Here is a 22,162-nt window from a genome sequence, read left to right as displayed (position 1 = left end):
ATGAATGCATAAATGAAATTGATAATTTAATCCAGATTATAAATCTGGATGAGTCGTGCAGAATGTATTCTCTCCATTCTGTGGAGAGGCTCCTGCTAGCTGCTAGCTGCTTCATGCTAACAGTGCTTTAGCCGAGTGGCTGTGAGGTCATCCTGGGACACCGGCTGGATGACTAAGATTCCTCTGCTTACATTTCATCCTCCTCTTCCTGGAGTCTGGCATCAATTTAGAGCTCGCTGCCTTCTGAGTTCTAAGCTTTAAAGAATGGGGGGGGGGGGGGGGGTTCTACATGGAGATAGTTTGATAAAACAGCAGCTTAATATTTATTTCACTTATGTGGTAAAAGAGTCCAAAAGCTTTGGTCAAGATTTTCACACAAACATGTGTTGTGCTGTTAAGAATGAACTGAAACTGCAGCTACCTCTCTAACCTGCTGTCCTGTGGGGTTAGGGTTTAACTTTCTTCATCATCTCTAAAGTCCCGCAAACACACATTTATCTGGTCTCTTTGTCCAGCTTTGGGCAAAACGTGACAATCAGCAGAAACATTCAAGTTAACCGGTCCCAGAGTGGAGGCAAAACCAAGTACTCTGTCCAAGGTCCGGACTCTTATAGCACCACATCATTATGCATCATTAGGGGGAATTTTTTAGCATTTCTTATCTTTACAGCTTTCTATAAGAAGCTCTGTCTGTCATAGTCAGATAATAAACATGTCCCTTTTGTCGGGTGTTTTCCTCCAGGCCTTAAAAACAGCGGTTATTAAACAACAGTTCGAAAAAAGCAACATGGACAAGCTGCTCCTGCAGAACTACAGGCCCGTCTCAAAGCTCCCCTTCATCAGTCAGATTATTGGAAATGCCGTGATTCATTAGCCAAACCCCTTCCAAACAACAACCATCAACTTCACCGTCTTGCTTCCTTCCGCACCCCAGAACAGAGACTTACCTGTTCAACATCATTCATATAAATGCTGCCTGAGGGGCGTGCAGGTGGAGCAGTGGTTAGCGCGCACAGTCCGTGTACGGAGGCCTTAGTCCTCGATGCGGCTGACCTGGGTTCAAATCCGACCTTTGGTCCTTTGCCGCATGTCTCTCCCTCTCTCTCATTCCTCCTTTCCTGTCAGCCTACTGTCAGAAAAATGAGCCACTAGTGCCGTAAAAAAAAAAAAAAAAAAATACAAGTAAGCATCCAGCTTCAGCTAATCTAGCTAGAAAGCAGCAACCAGACTCTGAATCTGGACTCAGACCTGAACCTTCAGAGGCTCAGAGAGACAGAAACACAGAGGATCTTCTACCACCTGGAGAACATCTGCAGGATTAAAGGACTGATGTTGAAAAACTGCTTCCTACCGCCTCACTAGAACTATAGAAAGTAGATCAGACGGCTGATCCAGACGCTGCTGCCTGCGTCCTCACTAGAACTATAGAAAGTAGATCAGACGGCTGATCCAGACGCTGCTGCCTGCGTCCTCACTAGAACTATAGAAAGTAGATCAGACGGCTGATCCAGACGCTGCTGCCTGCGTCCTCACTAGAACTATAGAAAGTAGATCAGACGGCTGATCCAGACGCTGCTGCCTGCGTCCTCACTAGAGCTATAGAAAGTAGATCAGACGGCTGATCCAGATGCTGCTGCCTGCGTCCTCACTAGAACTATAGAAAGTAGATCAGACAGCTGATCCAGACGCTGCTGCCTGCGTTCTCACTAGAACTATAGAAAGTAGATCAGACAGCTGATTCAGACGCTGCTGCCTGCGTCCTCACTAGAACTATAGAAAGTAGATCAGACGGCTGATTCAGACGCTGCTGCCTGCGTTCTCACTAGAACTATAGAAAGTAGATCAGACAGCTGATCCAGACGCTGCTGCCTGCGTCCTCACTAGAGCTATAGAAAGTAGATCAGACGGCTGATCCAGACGCTGCTGCCTGCGTCCTCACTAGAGCTATAGAAAGTAGATCAGACGGCTGATCCAGACGCTGCTGCCTGCGTCCTCACTAGAACTATAGAAAGTAGATCAGACAGCTGATCCAGATGCTGCTGCCTGCGTCCTCACTAGAACTATAGAAAGTAGATCAGACGGCTGATCCAGATGCTGCTGCCTGCGTCCTCACTAGAACTATAGAAAGTAGATCAGACGGCTGATCCAGACGCTGCTGCCTGCGTCCTCACTAGAACTATAGAAAGTAGATCAGACAGCTGATCCAGACGCTGCTGCCTGCGTCCTCACTAGAACTATAGAAAGTAGATCAGACAGCTGATCCAGACGCTGCTGCCTGCGTCCTCACTAGAACTATAGAAAGTAGATCAGACAGCTGATCCAGACGCTGCTGCCTGCGTCCTCACTAGAACTATAGAAAGTAGATCAGACAGCTGATCCAGACGCTGCTGCCTGCGTCCTCACTAGAACTATAGAAAGTAGATCAGACAGCTGATCCAGACGCTGCTGCCTGCGTCCTCACTAGAACTATAGAAAGTAGATCAGACAGCTGATCCAGACGCTGCTGCCTGCGTCCTCACTAGAACTATAGAAAGTAGATCAGACAGCTGATCCAGACGCTGCTGCCTGCGTCCTCACTAGAACTATAGAAAGTAGATCAGACAGCTGATCCAGACGCTGCTGCCTGCGTCCTCACTAGAACTATAGAAAGTAGATCAGACAGCTGATCCAGACGCTGCTGCCTGCGTCCTCACTAGAACTATAGAAAGTAGATCAGACAGCTGATCCAGACGCTGCTGCCTGCGTCCTCACTAGAACTATAGAAAGTAGATCAGACAGCTGATCCAGACGCTGCTGCCTGCGTCCTCACTAGAACTATAGAAAGTAGATCAGACAGCTGATCCAGACGCTGCTGCCTGCGTCCTCACTAGAACTATAGAAAGTAGATCAGACGGCTGATCCAGACGCTGCTGCCTGCGTCCTCACTAGAACTATAGAAAGTAGATCAGACAGCTGATCCAGACGCTGCTGCCTGCGTCCTCACTAGAACTATAGAAAGTAGATCAGACAGCTGATCCAGACGCTGCTGCCTGCGTCCTCACTAGAACTATAGAAAGTAGATCAGACAGCTCACAGCCCGTCAGTCTGACACAGCTGGCTCCTCCCTTCAGGCTGTATCTTCCAATCCTTCTGACCTGCTTCTATAAACCTGCTTCTATGTTTGTCTATAATTTTCAACAGTCTGGCCCTTGATTGGGAGCTTTCATGGACAAATGATGGAAGTCTGTCTGTCTGTCTGTCCCTCCTGGCATACCAGGGTCCGCCTCTCTTCCAGAGATCATTGGATTAGTTTTTGGTTGCACCATAAACTGGTCACCAGTATGTCACTGGTTAGCAGGCAGCAGCACATGTTTCTGTTCAGCTGCTCTGGTCAGTCTGAGGACAGAGCAGTGAAATGAGGCCTGGGGGTCGAGGCAGGAAAGGAAAGAAGAACAAGCATGAAGTCATTGCGTGTTACGGGGGGGGGGGGGGGTCACATTCTCTGGAGGCTGATGTGATGAAGAGGTTCATCCTCTGCATTGTTACTGATGGAGGTCCTGCTGGCAAAGGAAGCATCCATGGCGTCACATATGGAGCCTTTTTATCAGCAGTGTTTCCCTGAAAGCAAACAGTCGGCAGGCCTGGTTTGGTTTGTTTCTTCATCTCCGCCCTTTTTCCTCTCAGGGCAAATATTTCCTCCTGGGTGGAGAACGCCGCCGCTAGCAGAGAGTATGGCTGCCAAGAAGGGAGGTCATGACCTGCTGCTCCCCTTAGATGATGTGAAAAGGGCGGGGGGGGGATAAATAATAATTTGACTTGGTGTTGATAGAGCAGACAAATTAGATAGACATGCAGAATACAGAATATACACATATAGCTAAATATAATATAAAAATATGATAAACTGTATAAAATATATAGTATATTATATTATATTATATAGTATAAAGTATATAGCTACATAGACAGTAGGTTGTGCATTAATGTAACACATCTGGTTTGTGTAGCTTCTAGGTCCTGAACGGGGGAGGGAGAGAGGGGGTGACGGGGTCTCTGGTCCTTGCTGATCAGGCTGGTAGCGGATGGGAAGAACGTGATGTTCTGGTCCTGATGGAACGCAGCCTCCTGCCAGAGGGAAGTAGCTGAAATAGTTTGTTTCTGGGGTGCGAGGGATCAGCCACCATCTTCCCTGCAGGCCTCAGAGTCCTGGAGGCGTACAGATCCTGGAGAGATGGAAGATTGCAGCCAATCACCTTCTCTGCAGACCGGATGACACGCTGCAGTCTGTCCTCATCCTTGGCGGTGACACCAGCGTACCCGATGGTGATGGAGGAGGGGAGGATGGACTCAATGATGGAGGAATAGAAGTGCACCATCATTGTCCTTGGAAGGTTGAATGCAGGAAGTTCATCCTCTGCTGGGCTTTCGTGGGGAGGGAGTTGATGTTCAGCTCCTACTTTAGGTCCTGTGAGATGATAGTTCCCAGGAAGAGGAAAGACTCCACATTGTCAACTGTGGACACTGGTTCTGGTTCTGGTTCCAGTTTTGAGCCCTGCAGCTGAGATGCTGTTTCTAACAGATGGATCTTCTCCCTGCAGGCTCCAAACAGCGACCCCCCCCCTCTGCCCAGCTCCTCGCTCCCAGAAGGTTACTATGAGGAGGCAGTTCCTCTAAGTCCTGGAAAGGCTCCTGAGTACATCACCTCCAGTAAGTAACCAACACTCTGCTAGCATCGATCCAGTTTGTTCCAGTTCCATTAAAAATGGCCTGTGTGTCTCAGACTACGACTCGGACGCCATGAGCAGCTCCTATGAATCCTACGATGAAGAAGAGGAAGATGGGAAGAGTCAGAAGATGCGTCACCAGTGGCCATCAGAGGAGGCGTCCATGGATCTGGTGAAAGACGCCAGAATCTGCGCCTTCCTGCTGCGTAAGAAGCGTTTCGGCCAATGGACCAAACTTCTGTGCGTCATCAAGGACAACAAGCTGCTGGTGAGACGCTGGACAACGTTCCAGCTTTCATCTTTAGTTCTTTAGAGGAAATGAAACCGATTTATGTTTGTTCTGTAAACTCTGAACCGGGTCCAGCTTCTCATGGTGCCCGCAGGTTCTGTTTGGGTTCTAGTCAGACCATTTGCTGCCCATTAAACCCAGTAGCACCTTGTTGACTGGGCCAGCCTTTGGTACCGTTGGCAGTGTCCTGCTGAAAGATTAGCTTAGCAGAAGAAGCTTGGAGTGTTCTGGAATGTTCTGGTAGATGGACCAGAACACGGTACCAGTCAAAACTGTTGGTTCTGTTCTTCAGATACTGAATCCAAAATGAAAAGGAAACTTTAACCCCTGACCCAGTTTCTCCTTGTCCCAAGTTGGACGGTTCTGTCTCTGGTTCTGAGGCCCATGTGGATGAAGCTTCAGCCTCAGGCGTTCTTCCCTCTTCCTTCCTTCTTCCTTCCCTCTTCCTTCCTTCTTCCTTCCCTCTTCCTTCCTTCTTCCTTCCCTTTTCCTTCCTTCTTCCTTCCCTCTTCCTTCCTTCTTCCTTCCCTCTTCCTTCCTTCTTCCTTCCCTCTTCCTTCCTTCTTCCTTCCCTCTTCCTTCCTTCTTCCTTCCCTCTTCCTTCCTTCTTCCTTCCACTCAACTTTTTATGGATGTGTTTGGAAGCAGCTGCTTTAAGCAATCCCCTCCTTGTGGGCGGAGTCTCCTAGACATCCATCCAATCAGCATCCCAGGGAGTCTGACCTTTTCCAGATGTTTGGGGTTAATTTGTTCATCAGGATGAGGACTCGTTAGCTTCCATCCTTTAGCTTCTTCAAACCTTATTGAGAAGCTGAATTTCAGGGTTTTATTTTGAAATGACAAGATAGTGGCTCAGATATTTCCCCCAGTGATGAACCAGTCTAATAATTACGTTTCTGAACAATCGCCTGGTTTTTATCTCTCACTTCTCTGGGTTGATTATTTTCCAGCTGATTTCAGATCCTAACAGATCCCTGCTCAGTTGAATTTTTCCTTTAGCAAAGACGACAGATAGAAGCTTTTTGAAAAGATTCCCTGACAGGAAAACTGAAAGTTTCTGGATCTGTTTTCCTGCCGATGGTTCTGGACGTCCTCCGTCTGATTTCTGTCCTGTAATGTGGTTGTTGTGCTTTTCTGCTTCTAGTGCTACAAATCATCTAAAGACCAGACGCCACAGATGGAGCTGAGCCTGTCGGGATGCAGCATCGTCCACGTCCCTAAAGACGGCAAGAAGAAGAAGCACGAGCTGAAGATCGTTCACCAGGGGGCAGACCCGCTGGTCCTGGCAGTGCAGAGCAAAGAACAAGCCGAGGAATGGCTGAAGGTTCACAGAGCAACAATGTTAATAATAACCACTAGTTACTAACTAACTAATTAGTAACTAATAGTTTCCCTGAAGGGTAACAAGGGTCAAATTAAACAATATGTAGAAGTTCTGCAGAAACAATCTTTTCATCTTGAGATGTTCTGAATGTTTGGACCCAAAAATATTAATGAAAGTATTGATGTGTTGAAGATGGAAGGAACTTATGAACTCCAGACTTCACGGCGCCGTCACACCTTGGAGATTCATCCAGCGTCTGCCTGACGTCCCAGAATCTCCTAAAACGCTGAACCTTCTTTTCTGGCCGTAAACATTCATAACGAGTCCAGAACTTCTATCCAATGACAGCCTAACTTCTGCTTAACGCACGGCAGCGCAAAGCCGTGGTACATAACGTAGCTGCTGCAAGGAAGGAAGGAAGGAAGGAAAGAAAGAAGGAAGGAATGAAGGAAGGAAAGGTTTTTGATGGCAGCAGATTCAGCGTTATGTCTGCTAGGAAGTTTGTTGGTGGTGGGCATGAGCGTCTTTCAGCGTGTTTCAGCCTGCTTCAGTGTGCTTCAGAATTGTCATGATGGGTTCACTGAAAGCGACCCAAGAATGCAGAACACCACTGACGGACACAAGGATGAAAGTTAAACAGTTTATTTATGCACAAGCACACAGAGTATTCAGGTTCAGGTTCGGGGCCTGGATTCTGGTTCACCGGAGTCTGCGTGAGAGACAGTTCAGTTAGCGTTGCCAACAGAGGTTTGATTTCCAGAAGTCTACTGATTGTACCTTGAGGGTTCTTGAGGTTAGCTTTGGGAGAGTCACTGTTGGTTCTGGAGATGAGTTCATGAGCAGAGTCCGTAGCTGCTTCAGCGTCTCACGTCTACTTAGAACAGACCTTGGCTTGGGGTTTTCCAGCTCTAGTCCAGAGCTGCTTGGAGGTTCTCTGTGAATCTTCGGGTTTGGCTCAGAGGGTCGGCTCGGCAGGTTAGCTCTTCCAGAACTTTCACAGAGGAGGCACAGGTTTCCTGGAAAACAGACACAGGGGTTAGAATCCACGCTGGATTCAAAAGTCATCAAATTACTCTGAGGATCTAGGCTTAAGCGCTGACCAACTGGAACAACACTGCGGCGTTGAGGCAAGGTCTGAAGACAGCTTAAGTAGTGGATCCTCTGATGATCTTGACGAGCTGCAGCTGTGCAGGAGGCTCCCTCAGAGGATCCACGGCGGACTCTGCTGGAGAAAGGTGGAATTTCTCCAGCTCCCAACAGTACCCCCCCCTCAACGACCGCCCCTTGGCGGTCCGGAAGAGGTTGATGGGCAGGAACGCTCGTACTCCTCGATGAGGGCTGGATCGAGGATGTACGAGCCTGGAACCCACTGGCGATCCTCCGGTCCGTAGCCCTCCCAGTCGACGAGGTACTGCCATCCGCGACCTCGTCGACGGGAGTCCACGATGCAACGAACCGTGAAGGCCGGATGTCCATCGACCCCCCAGGGCGGGGTGGGGGGGGAGTGGCGGTGGGCAAAGGGGGCCGAGGGGGAAAGGCCCTTGATCTGGGACACGGGGAAGGTGGGGGGGAAATCGGGGGGGGGGGGACTGAGGTGTGGAGAGGGGAGGGGCAAAAGGGGTTTGGGATGACTGAGTGACCCTTTAGGGCCCGTGAATTTTTAGGGGAGACCCAATACCTCCTGACCTAGGGCAAAATCTGGGGGGGATTTTCCCCCCGGGCGTCGGCGAAGCGCGAAGCGAATGGGGATTGCCCGGGTGGTTTGCGATCTGGGGAGTTATGGGCGTATTCAACCCATGGAAAATTTTGGCCCCAACCCCGGGGGTTTTTAGACGAAAAGGCACCCTTGGAAGGGTGGGTTTCCCAAATTTGTGATTCATGCGTTCAGTCTGCCCAAATTCGATTGGGGGTGGAAACCCAGGGTGAGAGAGGGTTTGCCCCGAGAGGGGAAAACGAATCCCTTCCCCGACCTGGGAGATGAATGGGGCCCTTGCCCGGAGGATCTCTTGGGGAATCCCTTTGAAACCGAAAAACATGCTTAAGGGAGAAGCGGGCCCCTTTTGGAACCCCCCGGGGGAAAAGTTTTCTGAGGGGAAATAAGATGGCAGGCCTTCGAGAAGGGTAAAACGATAGTAAATTGGTGGACATCCCTTTGAGAGACAGGGGGGCCCGGGTGACGAAATCGGGGGCGAAAAGGGACCGGGGAAAATCGAGGGAACAGGAAGGGGGTTTGAAGGAAGGCCAGAGGGGGGTTGGTGTGGGCTTTGTTACGGGCACATGTGGGGAAAGCCAACACTTTCTCCTTTACGTCCCTTTTGGGAGGGGGCCCAAACCGGAAGGTCGGGAGATAGGGTTTACAGTTTATGAAAACCTGGATGAGCGGGAATTTGGCGGATGTACCCCCGGGATAAAAAAGGCCCTTGCCCAGAAGAGGGAAATATAAACGTTTTGAGGGGCCCTTTAAACCTGGATCGGGTTCAGGGGCCGGGGTGAGGGGTTTGAGGCCCAGTTATCTCCCAGTTGCCACCCCAAATGTAAATGAAGCTGGAAGGATTGGTTCGGGTTTGTCTGGGAAGGGACCCGAGGGAAAGTAGAGAGAGAGAGGGAAGGGGGCTTCTCGTTTTTTGGTCCGGGTCTGTAGGAGTTGATTAAGTTAAACCCGAGAAAAAAATTTTTCACCCCCCTGGTTTGGGAGGATTAGCTTTTTTTTTTTTTTTTGGGATGAAAACCCAGGTTCTTGTGGTTTTGTCCATACAAAAAACGGGTGCTCAGCTCCCCCCAACCCAAATGCCCCCTTTTCCCCAGTCCCCCGGTTTAAAAGGGCCAGGAGTTCTGGGGCACCCAAATCTTTAATTTGTAGGGGTTTTGGAAAGTACGGGGAAGAAAGCCCCGGGGGGTTTGTTTTTTGATCAGAGTTAGTTTGGGGAAAAGGCCCTGCCCCCAAACACGGAATTGAAGACCCAAACCTTAGAAAAAATTGTTTAGCAGGATAGGTTGTGGGGAAATGGTGCTTTTTGGAAAACAATGCCCTTTAATTTATCAAATGCTCCCTTAGCCGGGGAGCCCACTAAAAGCTGGTTTGATAGATGTCAAGAATTTAAAGGAAGGGGGGTTTGGGCCTTTTAGTTTTGAAAAACCCGCGATAAAAGTTGAAAAAACCCCAAAAAACCTTTGAAGTTGTTTGGGGTTTTTTGGAACAGGCCATTCAAAAAACTGCCTTGACCCTTGCCCCTCAGAGGGTTTAACCGGGGCCCCCCCTCGGCCCCAAACCCCAAAAAGGGGGGATAAAGGTTTGATGAAATTCGCATTCTGGGTTTTTCACAAACCAGTTTGTTCCCCAGCAGTCTTGTAAAAACAAGACGGAGTGTTTTTTATGTTCGTCGAGGCCCTTTTGGGAAAATTGAGAATGTTCCTTTTACAAAAAACAAAAACTTTGAAAAAAGTCTTTTTAGAACATCTTTTAACGAGGGTGGAAGCAGGGGGGGGGAGCGTTGGTTAGTAAAAAGGGGGCAAAAACCGGGTTTATTAAATTTGGGCCCCAAGGGTTTTTTAAAGGGCCCTTTTTCCCCAATTTTGGGCCTTCACGGATCCTAAGGAGTTTGGAAAGCGTTTTTTTAAATCCAGTTTAAAAAATTTAAAATTTAGCTCCTGAAAGGGGCTAAAAAGCAGAGGGCAAGGGGGGGCAGTGGGTATTTTTTTTTTTAATAGGGGGACCCCGGTTTTAAAATCGATAGTCAATACAGGGTCTAAAGGGACATCCTTTTTCCCCTTTCAAAGAAAAACCCCCGGCCCCCCAAAGGAAAAAGTTTGAAGGGCAAAATTTTTCCCAAGTGTTTAATTTTTTTGTTGATGTATTTTTCCCCATAGTTTCTCTTTCGGGCTTGGAGATGTTTTACAATCTCTGTAGGAAAGGGGGGCCACCAGGAAAACGTTCAATGGCGAAATTCTTTATGGTCTGTGGGGGAGGTGGGGGACGTCCCCATGCCTTACTGAAGCGGGGGTTTGGGGTCATGGTACTCGGGGGAAACGGAAGAAAGGTCAGGAGGCCCTTTCCCCCCCCCCATTAGGAGCCCCAACCAAGGGGGCAGCGAACCCCGGGGATGTTTCTTTTGGCATGAGATGGCCCATGATTCCAGGTGCTTTTGGGCCCCATTTTTATTGAGGATTAGCTTCCCCAAACCTTCGAAGCCTAGCACAGGGGGGAAATGCAAAAGGGAAAAACAAAAAATTTTGGATAGTTTTTCCCGGTGGTTCAATGACAAGGTAGCTCGAGGGGCTGAGTTTAAAGGGTAACTTGATGGGGGCCTTTTCCCCGTCAATAGGGATACATGGGGAGGTAAAGTCAGAGGAATAGTTTAAAATTTGGGATTTGCTGGACGGGGTTTGGGAAATCGATTAGGTTACATTCACCCCTGGTCGATGAATGCGAGAAAGAGGGCTCTGGTTGGAACAAAAAAAGTGTGGCGGGCAGAAACCCAGTCGAGGGATTTTTGGGTTTTAAATTTGGGCCCCGCCAGACTCCTCAGACCCTCGGGGGGCCCAGGCTTTTGATTTAGCCGGGGCAGGAAGCAAGGGAAAGTGTCCACTTCCCCACAGTAAAATTTTTGTTTGTTAGAAAACGCTTGGGGTCCTCCTCTGGAGTGGGGCCGGGGGTGTTTTCCCAACCCTGCATGGGTTCGAATCCCTTTCCCCCCCGAATAAAGAGGCCTGAACAGGAAACCCGGTTTAGTAGGGACGGGGGCTTAGCCCCTCTGAATGGGCGGCTGCTCTGTAGGGAGAAAAAAACATTTCACGTTTTTTTAGGCAGAAAAAATGTTTACTCTCTTTTAAAAAATGTTTCGGGTCGAATTTATTATCAAAATTGAGGGGAAAAGGCAAATTTAAAAATCTTGAGGGTAGCTGGTTGGGGCGGGGGTTTTGCGAGTTCATCTTTAATTTTGCCGTTTAAATGCCATAAAAAAAAGGCCCCTTTAAAAGGCGTTTTGGTTCATCCGGAAGCTGCCGTTTTAAACCCCGGAAGTTAATGGAAAATTCGGCCCCGAAGATTTTCCCTTTTTGGTTTGAAAAGAGCAATTAGAGCCCCAATATTTTGGGGCCAGTTTTTGGTTGAATCCCTGGGTAAATTCAGGATAAAATTTCAGGTAGTAGCATTTAAGCTTTGTCAGCGGCGAATTTGCCTGAGCCTTTCCAAGGCTTTTCTGTTAAGGGAGGGTTTTTTAAAAGTTTTTCTTTTGTGACCCGTGGAAAAACACCCCGGGGAATTTTGAAAAAATTAAAACCGAATTGAAAAAAAAAACCCTTTGCAATTTTCATTTTTCCCGGAAAAATCTTTAGGGGATAGGAGGGAAAATTTTGATGACGTACTGCGGGGCCCTCGGGGGGGAAAATGGACCAAAATGGTTGTGGTACGAAATTACGCTTTTTCAAAATAATTAGCAAGTTTTGAAAGCTTTTGGGTTATGAGAGTAAACTAGAGGGTATCCCTCCGGGCTTTTTGGGTTTGTCCCAGAATTGGGCACCCTGCCCCTCCAGTGAGGGGGTTTGAAGGATCTGCTGGGCCTTGATTTTGGGGCCGCAGTTTTCGGTCATTTTTGGGTTCACTGAAAGGGGAACCCAAGAATGGGAACCCCACGGGCCCAAAGGATGAAAGTTAAACAGTTTATTTATGCAAAAAATAAGAGTATTCGGGTTTTGGGTTGGGGGTGGTTACGGGTTCCCCGGATTCTGGGGTGAGGGACAGTTCAGTTAGCGTTGCCAAAAGAGGTTTGTTTCCCGGGAAGTCTACTGATTGTCCCTTTGGGGAGGGTTTTGGGGTTAAACCCTTTGGGGAGAGTCTTTGGTTCTGGAGATGAGTTCATCAGCAGAGTGGGAAGCTCCTGGGGTCTCCGTCTACTTAGAAAAAGCCCTTTGGTTTGGGGGGTTTTCCCGCTCTAGCCCAGAGCTGTTTGGAGGTTCTCTGTGAATCTTCGGGTTTTGGGCCCTCAGGGGGTCGGTTGGCAGGTTAGCTTTTCCCTGAGCTTTCCAGAGGGGGGAAACCATTTTTCCCTGGCCCAAACAGCCACGGGGGGTTAGAACCCAAGCTGGATTCAAAATTTCACCCAAATTTTCTGAGGATCTAGGTTAAGCGCTGCCCAAAATGGAAACAAACCCGCGGGGTTGAGGCAAGGTCTGAAGACAGCTTTTTTAGGGATCCCTGATGATCTTGACGAGCTGCAGTGTGCAGGAAAAGGGTCCCTCGAGGATCCCCGGGGGACCTTTTGGAGAAAGGTGGAATTTCTCCAGTACCAAAAAAAGAATTTTTTCGGGTGTTTAAACCCTATTTTAGAAAAGCTTGACTGTTGAAGCTTATTTCAGCGTTTTTCGTGTTTTTAGCATTTCTTAAGCGTGCTTTTAAAGGTTTTTTCAGCGTGTTTAGAGTGTTTTAGCGGGGTTCAAAGTATTTTAGCATGTTCGAGTGTTTTGCAGCTTGAAAATGTTTCAGACTGTTGAAGCTTATTTCAGCGTTTTTCAGAGTGTTTCAGCGTGCTTCAGAGTGTTTCAGCATGCTTCAGAGTGTTTTAGCATGCTTGAGAATGTTTCAGACTGTTGAAGCTTATTTCAGCGTTTTTCAGAGTGTTTCAGCGTGCTTCAGAGTGTTTCAGCGTGCTTCAAAGTGTTTCAGCGTGCTTCAGAATGTTTCAGACTGTTGAAGCTTATTTCAGCGTTTTTCAGAGTGTTTCAGCATGCTTCAGCGTGATTCAGAGTGTTTCAGCATGCTTCAGAGTGTTTCAGCATGCTTCAGAGTGTTTCAGCATGCTTCAGCGTGCTTCAAAGTGTTTCAGAGTGTTTCAGCGTGCTTCAGAGTGTTTCAGCGTGCTTCAAAGTGTTTCAGAGTGTTTCAGCGTGCTTCAGAGTGTTTCAGCGTGCTTCAAAGTGTTTCAGAGTGTTTCAGCGTGCTTCAGACTTTTGAAGCTTATTTCAGCGTTTTCAGAGTTTTTCTTGGCCCTGTACGAAGTGTTTCAGCATGCTTCAGAGTGTTTCAGCGTTTCCCTTTTGGTGTTTCAGCTTCCCTTTAGGTTTCTTCAGAGGTTTGGCGTATTTCAGCGGGCTTCAGGGGTGTTTCAGCAAGCTTTAGAGTTTTTTTTTCAGATGTTTTAGAGTGTTTCAGCATGTTCAAAGGTTTTTTTCAGGGTTTCTTTTTGGTGTTTTCAGATGCTTCAGCGCGTTTCAGGGATGTTCAGAGTGTTTTTAGGTGCTTTTAGAGTGTTTCAGCGTGCTTCGAGGTTTTTTAGCATTCTTTTAGCGTGCTTTGGGGGGTTTTTGGGGATTTAAACGTGCTTCCAGAAATGTTTCAGCAGCCCTTCAGGTGTTTTCCGCGCTTCTTTAGAGGGTTTTTAGATGTTAAAGTGTTTTTAGGTGTTTCAGCGGGTTCAGAGTGTTTCAGCGTGCTTCAAAGTGTTTCGGTTTTTTCAGGTGCTTTGGGCTTTTGAGCTTTTTTCAGGTTTTCAGAGTTTTTTTTGCATGTTGAAGTGTTAGAGTGTTTAGGCGTATTTCAGCGTGCTTCAGCGTGTTTTAAAGTGTTTCAGAGTGTTTCAGGTGCTTTAGAGGGGGGGTTTCCAAAACCCCCTGGTTTTCCCCCCGTGGTTCGAGTGGGGGGGTTTCAAAAAAACGGGGTTTTTGGAAGGGGGGGGTTTAAAAAAGGTTTCTAAAAAAAAAAAAGGGGCCCGGGTGGGTTTTAGGGTGCTTCAGACTATTTGAAAAGGGTTAAAAAAAAAAAAAAATTTCAAGCGGGGTTTTTAAAAGGGGTTTTTAGCTTTTTCAAAGTGTTTTTCCAGCCAAATGTTTTTGAGTGTTTCAGCCCTGCCTTTAAGAAATTTTTCAGCCAATTTTTCCTTTCCAAAACGTGTTTTAGAGTTGGTTTTAGGGGGGGGGGCCCGGGGGTTTTAAAAAATTTTTTTTCAGCGTGCTTCAGAGTTTTTTCAGATGTTCGAAATGTTTCAGATTTTTCAGAGTGTTTCGCAGGTTCGAGTGTTTCAGCTGTTCAGGTGTTTCAGCATGCTTTAGCGTTTTTTTCAGCTTGCTTCGCGCGTTTCAGCCCTGTTTTAGAGTGTTTCAGCGTGCTTCGAGGGGTTTCAGCGGTGCTTCAGAGGTTTTTAGCATTCTTCAGCGTTTTCTTCAGAGTGGGTTTTTGGGGTATTTTTAGCGGCTTCAGAGTGTTTCGCCCTGCTTCAGCGGGTTTCTGCTGCTTCAGAGTGTTTCAGCATGCTTCAGAGTGTTCAGAGTGTTTAGGGTTTTTTCAGCGTGCTTCAGAGTGTTTTAGCTTGCCCTTTAGGTGTTTCAGCAAGCTCAGGGGTGTTTTAGATGCTTAGAGGGTTTTAGCATGCTTGAGGGAAAAGGGGTTTTAGACTGTTTTTAAGTTATTTAAGGTTTTTCAGTGTGTTTAGCGTGCTTCAGAGTGTTTTGCGTGCTTCAAAATGTTTAGGTGCTTCAGGGAAGTTTCAGATTTTTTTGAAACTTATTTCAGCGTTTTTCAGAGGTTTCAGCATGCTTCAAAAAGTGTTTCAGGTGCTTCAAAGTTTTTCAGAAGTGTTTTGGATGCTTAGCGTGTTTTAGCATGCTTAAAAAGGGGGGGGGGGGCCCTTTTTTAGCATGTTTCAGAGTGTTTCAGCTGCTTCAGAGTGTTTTTAGCTGGTTTCCCTTTTTTAGAGTGTTTTCCCGCGGTTCAGAGGTTTTTAGCATGCTTCAGGTGTTTCAAACAAAGCTTCAGCGTGCTTCAAAATGTTTCAGGTTTCTTCAGAATGTTTCAGATGTTGAAACTTATTTTTGGTTTTTTTTTGAAATGTTTCGCATGCTTCAAAAGTGTTTTTTTTAAACGTGCTTTAAAAAGGGGTTTTAGAGTGTTTCAGCGTGCTTCAGACCTTTTTTAAGCTTATTTCAGGGTTTTCAAATGTTTCATTATGCTTTTAAATGTTTCAGATTTCTTTTAGGTTTTTTCAGCGTGTTCAGAGTGTTTCGCTTTTTTTACGGGGCTTCAGGGTGTTTAGGCGTTTTTTAGCGTGCTTCAGAGTGTTTCAGATGGGTTCAGTTTGGTTTTTGATGGGGTTGGGGAATGTTTCCCGACTGTTGAAGCTTATTTTTAGGGGGGGGGGGGTTTTTTCAGAGGGTTTCAAACGTGCTTTTAGAGTGTTTTTTCAGCGTGCTTTAGTGGTTTCAGCCCTGCTTTAAAAAATGTTTCAGAAAGTTGAACTTTTTTAGCGTTTTTCAGAGTGTTTCCCCGCATGCTTCAGGTGTTCAGAGTGTTTTTAGCGGGGCTTTAGGTTTTTTCAGCATGTTAGAGTGTTTTAGCTTTCTTCAGGTGCTTCGAGTGTTTCAGCCCTGCTTCAGAGTTTTTTCAGCGTTCTTCGAGTGTTTAGCATGCTTCGAGTGTTTCAGAAAGCTTCAGAGGGTTTTAGCTTTCTTGAGAATTTTTTCGACTGTTTAAGGGTTATTTCAGGTTTTTTAGAGTGGTTTTTGCGTTTCTTTTGGTGTTTGCCCTGCTTCAAAAAGGGTTTTAGGTGCTTCAGAATGTTTCAGACTGTTGAAGTTATTTTTAGGTTTTTTTAGAGGTATTCAGCAGGGTTTAGCGTGCTTTTAGAGTTTTTTCATCGTGCTTCAGAGTGTTTCAGCATGTTCAAGTGTTTCGCATGCTTCAGCGGCTTCGAGTGTTTTTGCGTGTTCAGGTGTTTTACGTGCTTAGAGTGTTTAGCTGTTAAAAGTTTTAGCATGCTTCCGAAAGTTTTTAGGGCTGTTTTAAGCTTATTTCAGCGGGTTTTTTAGAGTGTTTTAGATGTTCAGAGTGTTTCAGTGGTTTTTTCAAAGTGTTTCAGCGTGCTTCAGAATGTTTCAGATTTTTGAAGGTTTTTTCAGCGTTTTTAGAGTGTTTAGCATGTTCAGCGTGCTTCAGAGTGTTTTAGCGTGTTCAGGTGTTTCAGCATGCTTCAGAGGTTTCGCATGCCTTTAGCGTGGGTTCAAAATGTTTAAAAGTGTTTCAGGTGCTTCAGAGGTTTCGGTGTTCAAAATGGTTTTAGAGTGTTTCACGTGCTTCGAGTGTTTCCCGCGTGTTCAAAGTGGGTTTAAAAGTGTTTTTAGGTGTTCCCCACTTTTTTAAGCCCTTTTTTCGGTTTTCCGAAATTTTTCAGGGATGTTCGAAGTGTTTTAGCATGCTTCAGAGTGTTTCAGGTGCTTTCAGAGTGTTTCAGCTTTTTTCAGCGTGCTTCAGAGTGTTTAGGCGTAATTTTTAGGTGTTCAGGTGTTTTTAAACATGCTTCAGCGTGTTTAGCATGCTTCGAGTTTTTTCAGAAAGTTCAGAGTGTTTCGCATGGGTTCAGGGGTGGGGTTTTAGATGCTTTAGCGGTTTCAGCATGTTTTTAGAGTGTTTCGCATGCCCTTTAGGTTTTTCAAACGTTTATTCAGAGTGTTTCAGCATTCTTCAGCGTGCTTCAGAGTGTTTAGGCGTATTTCAGCGTGCTTCAGAGTGTTTCAGCATGCTTCAGCGTGTTTCAGCATGCTTCAGAGTGTTTCAGCATGCTTCAGCGTGCTTCAGAGTGTTTAGGCGTATTTCAGCGTGCTTCAGAGTGTTTCAGCATGCTTCAGCGTGTTTCAGCATGCTTCAGAGTGTTTCAGCATGCTTCAGAGGGTTTTAGCATGCTTCAGAATGTTTCAGACTGTTGAAGCTTATTTCAGCGTTTTTCAGAGTGTTTCAGCGTGCTTCAGAGTGTTTCAGCGTGCTTCAAAGTGTTTCAGCGTGCTTCAGAATGTTTCAGACTGTTGAAGCTTATTTCAGCGTTTTTCAGAGTGTTTCAGCATGCTTCAGAGTGTTTCAGCGTGCTTCAAAGTGTTTCAGAGTGTTTCAGCGTGCTTCAGAGTGTTTCAGCGTGCTTCAAAGTGTTTCAGAGTGTTTCAGCGTGCTTCAGAGTGTTTCAGCATTCTTCAGCGTGCTTCAGAGTGTTTCAGCGTGCTTCAAAGTGTTTCAGAGTGTTTCAGCATGCTTCAGAGTGTTTTAGCATGCTTGAGAATGTTTCAGACTGTTGAAGCTTATTTCAGCGTTTTTCAGAGTGTTTCAGCGTGCTTCAGAGTGTTTCAGCGTGCTTCAAAGTGTTTCAGCGTGCTTCAGAATGTTTCAGACTGTTGAAGCTTATTTCAGCGTTTTTCAGAGTGTTTCAGCATGCTTCAGCGTGCTTCAGAGTGTTTCAGCGTGCTTCAGAGTGTTTCAGCATGCTTCAGAGTGTTTCAGCATGCTTCAGCGTGCTTCAGAGTGTTTCAGCGTGCTTCAGAGTGTTTCAGCGTGCTTCAGAGTGTTTCAGCATGCTTCAGAGTGTTTTAGCATGCTTCAGAATGTTTCAGACTGTTGAAGCTTATTTCAGCGTTTTTCAGAGTGTTTCAGCATGCTTCAGAGTGTTTCAGTGTGCTTCAAAGTGTTTCAGCGTGCTTCAGAATGTTTCAGACTGTTGAAGCTTATTTCAGCGTTTTTCAGAGTGTTTCAGCATGCTTCAGCGTGCTTCAGAGTGTTTCAGCGTGCTTCAGAGTGTTTCAGCATGCTTCAGAGTGTTTCAGCATGCTTCAGCGTGCTTCAAAGTGTTTCAGAGTGTTTCAGCGTGCTTCAGAGTGTTTCAGCGTGCTTCAAAGTGTTTCAGAGTGTTTCAGCGTGCTTCAGAGTGTTTCAGCGTGCTTCAAAGTGTTTCAGAGTGTTTCAGCGTGCTTCAGACTTTTGAAGCTTATTTCAGCGTTTTCAGAGTTTTTCAGCATGCTTCGAAGTGTTTCAGCATGCTTCAGAGTGTTTCAGCGTGCTTCAGAGTGTTTCAGCATTCTTCAGCGTGCTTCAGAGTGTTTAGGCGTATTTCAGCGTGCTTCAGAGTGTTTCAGCATGCTTCAGCGTGCTTCAGAGTGTTTCAGCGTGCTTCAGAATGTTTAAGACTGTTGAAGCTTATTTCAGCGTTTTTCAGAGTGTTTCAGCGTGCTTCAGAGTGTTTCAGCGTGCTTCAGTGTTTCAGCATGCTTCAGCGTGCTTCAGAGTGTTTCAGCGTGCTTCAGAATGTTGAAGCTTATTTCAGCGTTTTTCAGAGTGTTTCATCGTGCTTCAGAGTGTTTCAGCATGCTTCAGAGTGTTTCAGCATGCTTCAGAATGTTTCAGAATGTTGAAGCTTATTTCAGCGTTTTTTAGAGTGTTTCAGCATGCTTCAGCGTGCTTCAGAGTGTTTCAGCGTGCTTCAGAATGTTTCAGAATGTTGAAGCTTATTTCAGCATTTTTCAGAGTGTTTCAGCATGCTTCAGAGTGTTTCAGCATGCTTCAGCGTGCTTCAGAGTGTTTCAGCGTGCTTCAGAATGTTTCAGACTGTTGAAGCTTATTTCAGCGTTTTTCAGAGTGTTTCAGCGTGCTTCAGAGTGTTTCAGCGTGCTTCAGTGTTTCAGCATGCTTCAGCGTGCTTCAGAATGTTTCAGACTGTTGAAGCTTATTTCAGCGTTTTTCAGAGTGTTTCATCGTGCTTCAGAGTGTTTCAGCATGCTTCAGCGTGCTTCAGAGTGTTTCAGCATGCTGCAGAATGTTTGAGACTGTTGAAGCTTATTTCAGCGTGCTTCAGAGTGTTTCAGCATGCTTCAAAGTGTTTCAGCATTCTTCAGCGTGCTTCAGAGTGTTTCATAGTGCTCAGAACTTAAACAAAACATACCTATAACTCATCCAACAGATGCCAGCGTTTTTGCCAGATTTTTCGTACGTCAGGCAGACGCTGGTCTAAATCGTCATGGTGTGACAGCGCCTTTAGTTTGGTTTGAATCCAAAAACAATGTGAACAGAACCAGAACCCGTCCACACACACACTTCCTCTGACCCACAGCTAAGTTCCAAACATCACTGGTTGACGATAGTTACGATCTGTGGGTTTAATGATCAGTGTGTGACCATCATTTCTCCACTTTCGAAGGTGATGAGGGAGGTGTGTGTTAATGGAGGCGCTGATCCGGACGGCGCTGCAGCGGGATTAGCCGTCCTCAGAGCAGAACCAGACAAGGTAAAAATAGCAGTTCTGCATGATGGTTCCAGTAGTTGTTCCTCGGTACATCCCACCAGGGGAGCTTTGAGGAATGATTGGAAGATTTTCTATTTATTGCAGTTTTTATGCTCATGTAAATCCAAGGAGGTAAAAATCCGGTCCGGTAAAGGATCAGGTGATCATCAGCTCCCAGTACTCAGTTTCTCATCCATCTCTGCAGACATCCTGCAGATGACTAGCTAGCCGAGCTAAAGGCTAATTAGCCTGTTCTAACCAGTTCCAGAGAGTCCCTTAATCTTCAGGAATATAACATTATTTATGCTCTAATTTCCTGCATTACCTGTCGCCAGAAAGCGTCATGTGACCGTCCAAGCTCAGATGGCGAAGCAGGTCATGAAAATGGGCTCAGCGACGGCAAAGACCAAGGTGAGGTCAAAGGTTAAGGAGGCTCCTCAATGTTGGACTGATTCTACTGAAAGTCCCTCAGCAAGGACGGCGTGACGCTCCACTAATTCTGTTTTCACTGTTTCCATTCAGGAAAAACAAAGAAAAGCTCCAAATCCGAGCAGAAAATTGGGACCGTTGGAAAAGGAGCTGGAAAGAAGATCACCAAGATCATCGGCCTCGGGAAGAAGAAGCTGTCCACGGATGAACAGACGTCCTCTGCAGAGGAAGATTTTCCTACCTGCGGTAAACTTGAGGAATTTAGCAGGAAAACTTCCTGCTGCTGTTCTGCTCTAAATTAGCTCCACTGAAACTTTTGGGTTTTGCTCAACAATAAGAAAACAGAATGAGACAGAATTGGATTTCTTTGGTTATCTGTTCATCATCCGACCCAAACAATCAAAAAGCAACAGGCCCCACCTGTGATTAACAGGTCCTTTGGTCACTCATGTTCTTCACAACCAGAAACATCTTTGAACCAAAACCCATTTGACTGCAGGAAGTAGGTGAAGAGATCTTAATCAGACGAATGTTTTCACCTTCGGTTCCTCTTCCATTAGTCCCTTATTGCAGTCCGATGTCTTGGTCCAGCATTGGTCTGACATCAGAGCGCGTTCTGACCCACAGGCTACCTGAACGTGCTCTCCAATAACCGCTGGCGGGAGCGCTGGTGCCGCCTGAAAGACAACCAGCTGCTGCTCCACAAGGACTGTGACGACCTGAAGAGCCACGTCGCCTCTCTGCCGCTCCGAGGCTGCGAGGTCAACCCTGGCCTCGATCACAAACACCCCTTTGCCTTCCGTCTGCTCCGTAACGGCCAGGAAGTAGCGGTGCTGGAGGTGAGCTGGTGGCGGGAACCTAAAGGAGAGAGAGGAGCACTGTGCTGCTGCTTCACCATGAACCTCTGTGTCTCTCTAGGCCTCCTCCTCTGAGGAAATGGGCCGCTGGTTGGGAGTGTTACTGGCTGAGACGGGCTCCAACACCGACCCGGCCACCCTGCATTACGACTACATCGATGTGGAAACCACCGCCAACGTCATCCAGTTAGCAAAGCAGTCCTTCTGGTAAGGACGGCCACTGAGATCCATTCTTCAGGTTCGCCTTCAGCAGCCAAACCAGCTAATGCTTCTGTCCCTCCAGTTTCACCAGTAAGCGCGCCGTGTCTCCCAGCCCATACCGGGACGGCCAACTCAACGGCTACGCCTGCCCCTCTAGCACGGCGCTGCACTATGACGATGTCCCCATTAATGGACTGGTAAGCTACCAGCTGGGAAACTGGGCTTTGCTAAACATTTCAACTTTTGTTTCCATTTGCAGCAACAAACTTTTAGTGTTTCTAAACTCATCAGTGTTTAAAGCTGCGTTCAGACCAGATGAAAGCGGTGATTTCCTCCAGCAGGTAGCTCACCGCCGGTTACATCATCCAGTAGGAGGAGCTTCAGCTATGTGAGACTGAATGGTTATAGCTTCATTAGAGCAGGAACAAGCATTTTAAATGGTCATTAGCAAAAATAAAGATCCAATCTGCTGCTGTTCTTTCAGAGAAACTAAAGGTTCTTTTTTAGGTCACCCAGAGGTCAACTATCCCCCATTAAGCTCCAAATTCAATCTAAATTATCCAGCCTACTCTTTCAGTTCTGTTTCCATTCTGCAGGTAAAAATGTAATTTGTGCTGATTTTGTTTTTAACATGGAATTATTTTTAATTTTAATTCCATTTGAAGTGAAAAAGCTTCCCCTCCATTCAGTCCCTGATTGGCTGCCAACTGTCCCGTTACTTGCTACATGCGGAAAGTTGAGCTGCTTGACCAACAACCTTCCTCTCGATCTAGCCTAGCGTGAGTCACTACTCTCTCCATGTGGTGCAGCTGTGCGTACACGCAAACAGCGGCACTTGTGACCTAAGTCAGCTCTCACTTCGAGTGCAAGCACGCAGAGGGTGTAGCATGCACAGAATGCAAGCGCATAGCTCGCGCGTACATCACGATATCTGCACACGTGATATAACGGCGCAGAAAACGACACATCTATCTCAGTGTCGAGGTACATCTACCCGATAGGACTCATGCAGGATTACGCCCGCCATCACACAACGCGCCTCTCAATCTATCTGGCGTGTACTGACAAACACAGTCCGATACGAGTTCTCTCTAGTAGAGACTCTAATCGAACTCTATGTTTATATACCAGAGAATACGATCTCCCCGACACCCTGCCTCTTTATTTCGCGAACCGCTAGACAGACTCCACAGGCTCTGGAATCCAACGAACGAAAGCGCGCGCAACACTCCAGGAAACTGCCCATCGGTAAAATGCGCCTACCTCCAACATCTACACCACCTGAATCCCATTAAAGACTGGTGTGAACAGCTGCACCTGAATAGGATCAGTGAATC

At 46.7% G+C, this 22,162-nt stretch overlaps 1 protein-coding gene across 2 annotated transcripts in view; it reads left to right on the top strand.

Moving 5' to 3' along the window:
• afap1 (actin filament associated protein 1) overlaps positions 1-22,162 on the top strand; it is a 110,281-nt gene that overhangs the window by 70,592 nt on the left and 17,527 nt on the right. For both annotated transcript variants that reach the window (XM_038277679.1, XM_038277678.1), the window contains exons 4-12: positions 4,578-4,686; positions 4,760-4,971; positions 6,137-6,316; positions 19,255-19,341; positions 19,674-19,749; positions 19,861-20,013; positions 20,395-20,606; positions 20,686-20,831; positions 20,908-21,022. In XM_038277679.1, the coding sequence (XP_038133607.1) occupies positions 4,578-4,686; positions 4,760-4,971; positions 6,137-6,316; positions 19,255-19,341; positions 19,674-19,749; positions 19,861-20,013; positions 20,395-20,606; positions 20,686-20,831; positions 20,908-21,022 (1,290 nt within the window). The remainder of the gene's footprint in view (positions 1-4,577; positions 4,687-4,759; positions 4,972-6,136; positions 6,317-19,254; positions 19,342-19,673; positions 19,750-19,860; positions 20,014-20,394; positions 20,607-20,685; positions 20,832-20,907; positions 21,023-22,162) is intronic.

This window comes from Cyprinodon tularosa, unplaced genomic scaffold (genome assembly GCF_016077235.1).
Source record: "Cyprinodon tularosa strain WSP-4 unplaced genomic scaffold, ASM1607723v1 ctg1337, whole genome shotgun sequence".
Lineage (NCBI taxonomy): Eukaryota > Metazoa > Chordata > Actinopteri > Cyprinodontiformes > Cyprinodontidae > Cyprinodon > Cyprinodon tularosa.
The sequence above is the reverse complement of the archived record's forward strand: the minus strand, read 5'-3'. Positions and strand labels throughout refer to the sequence as shown.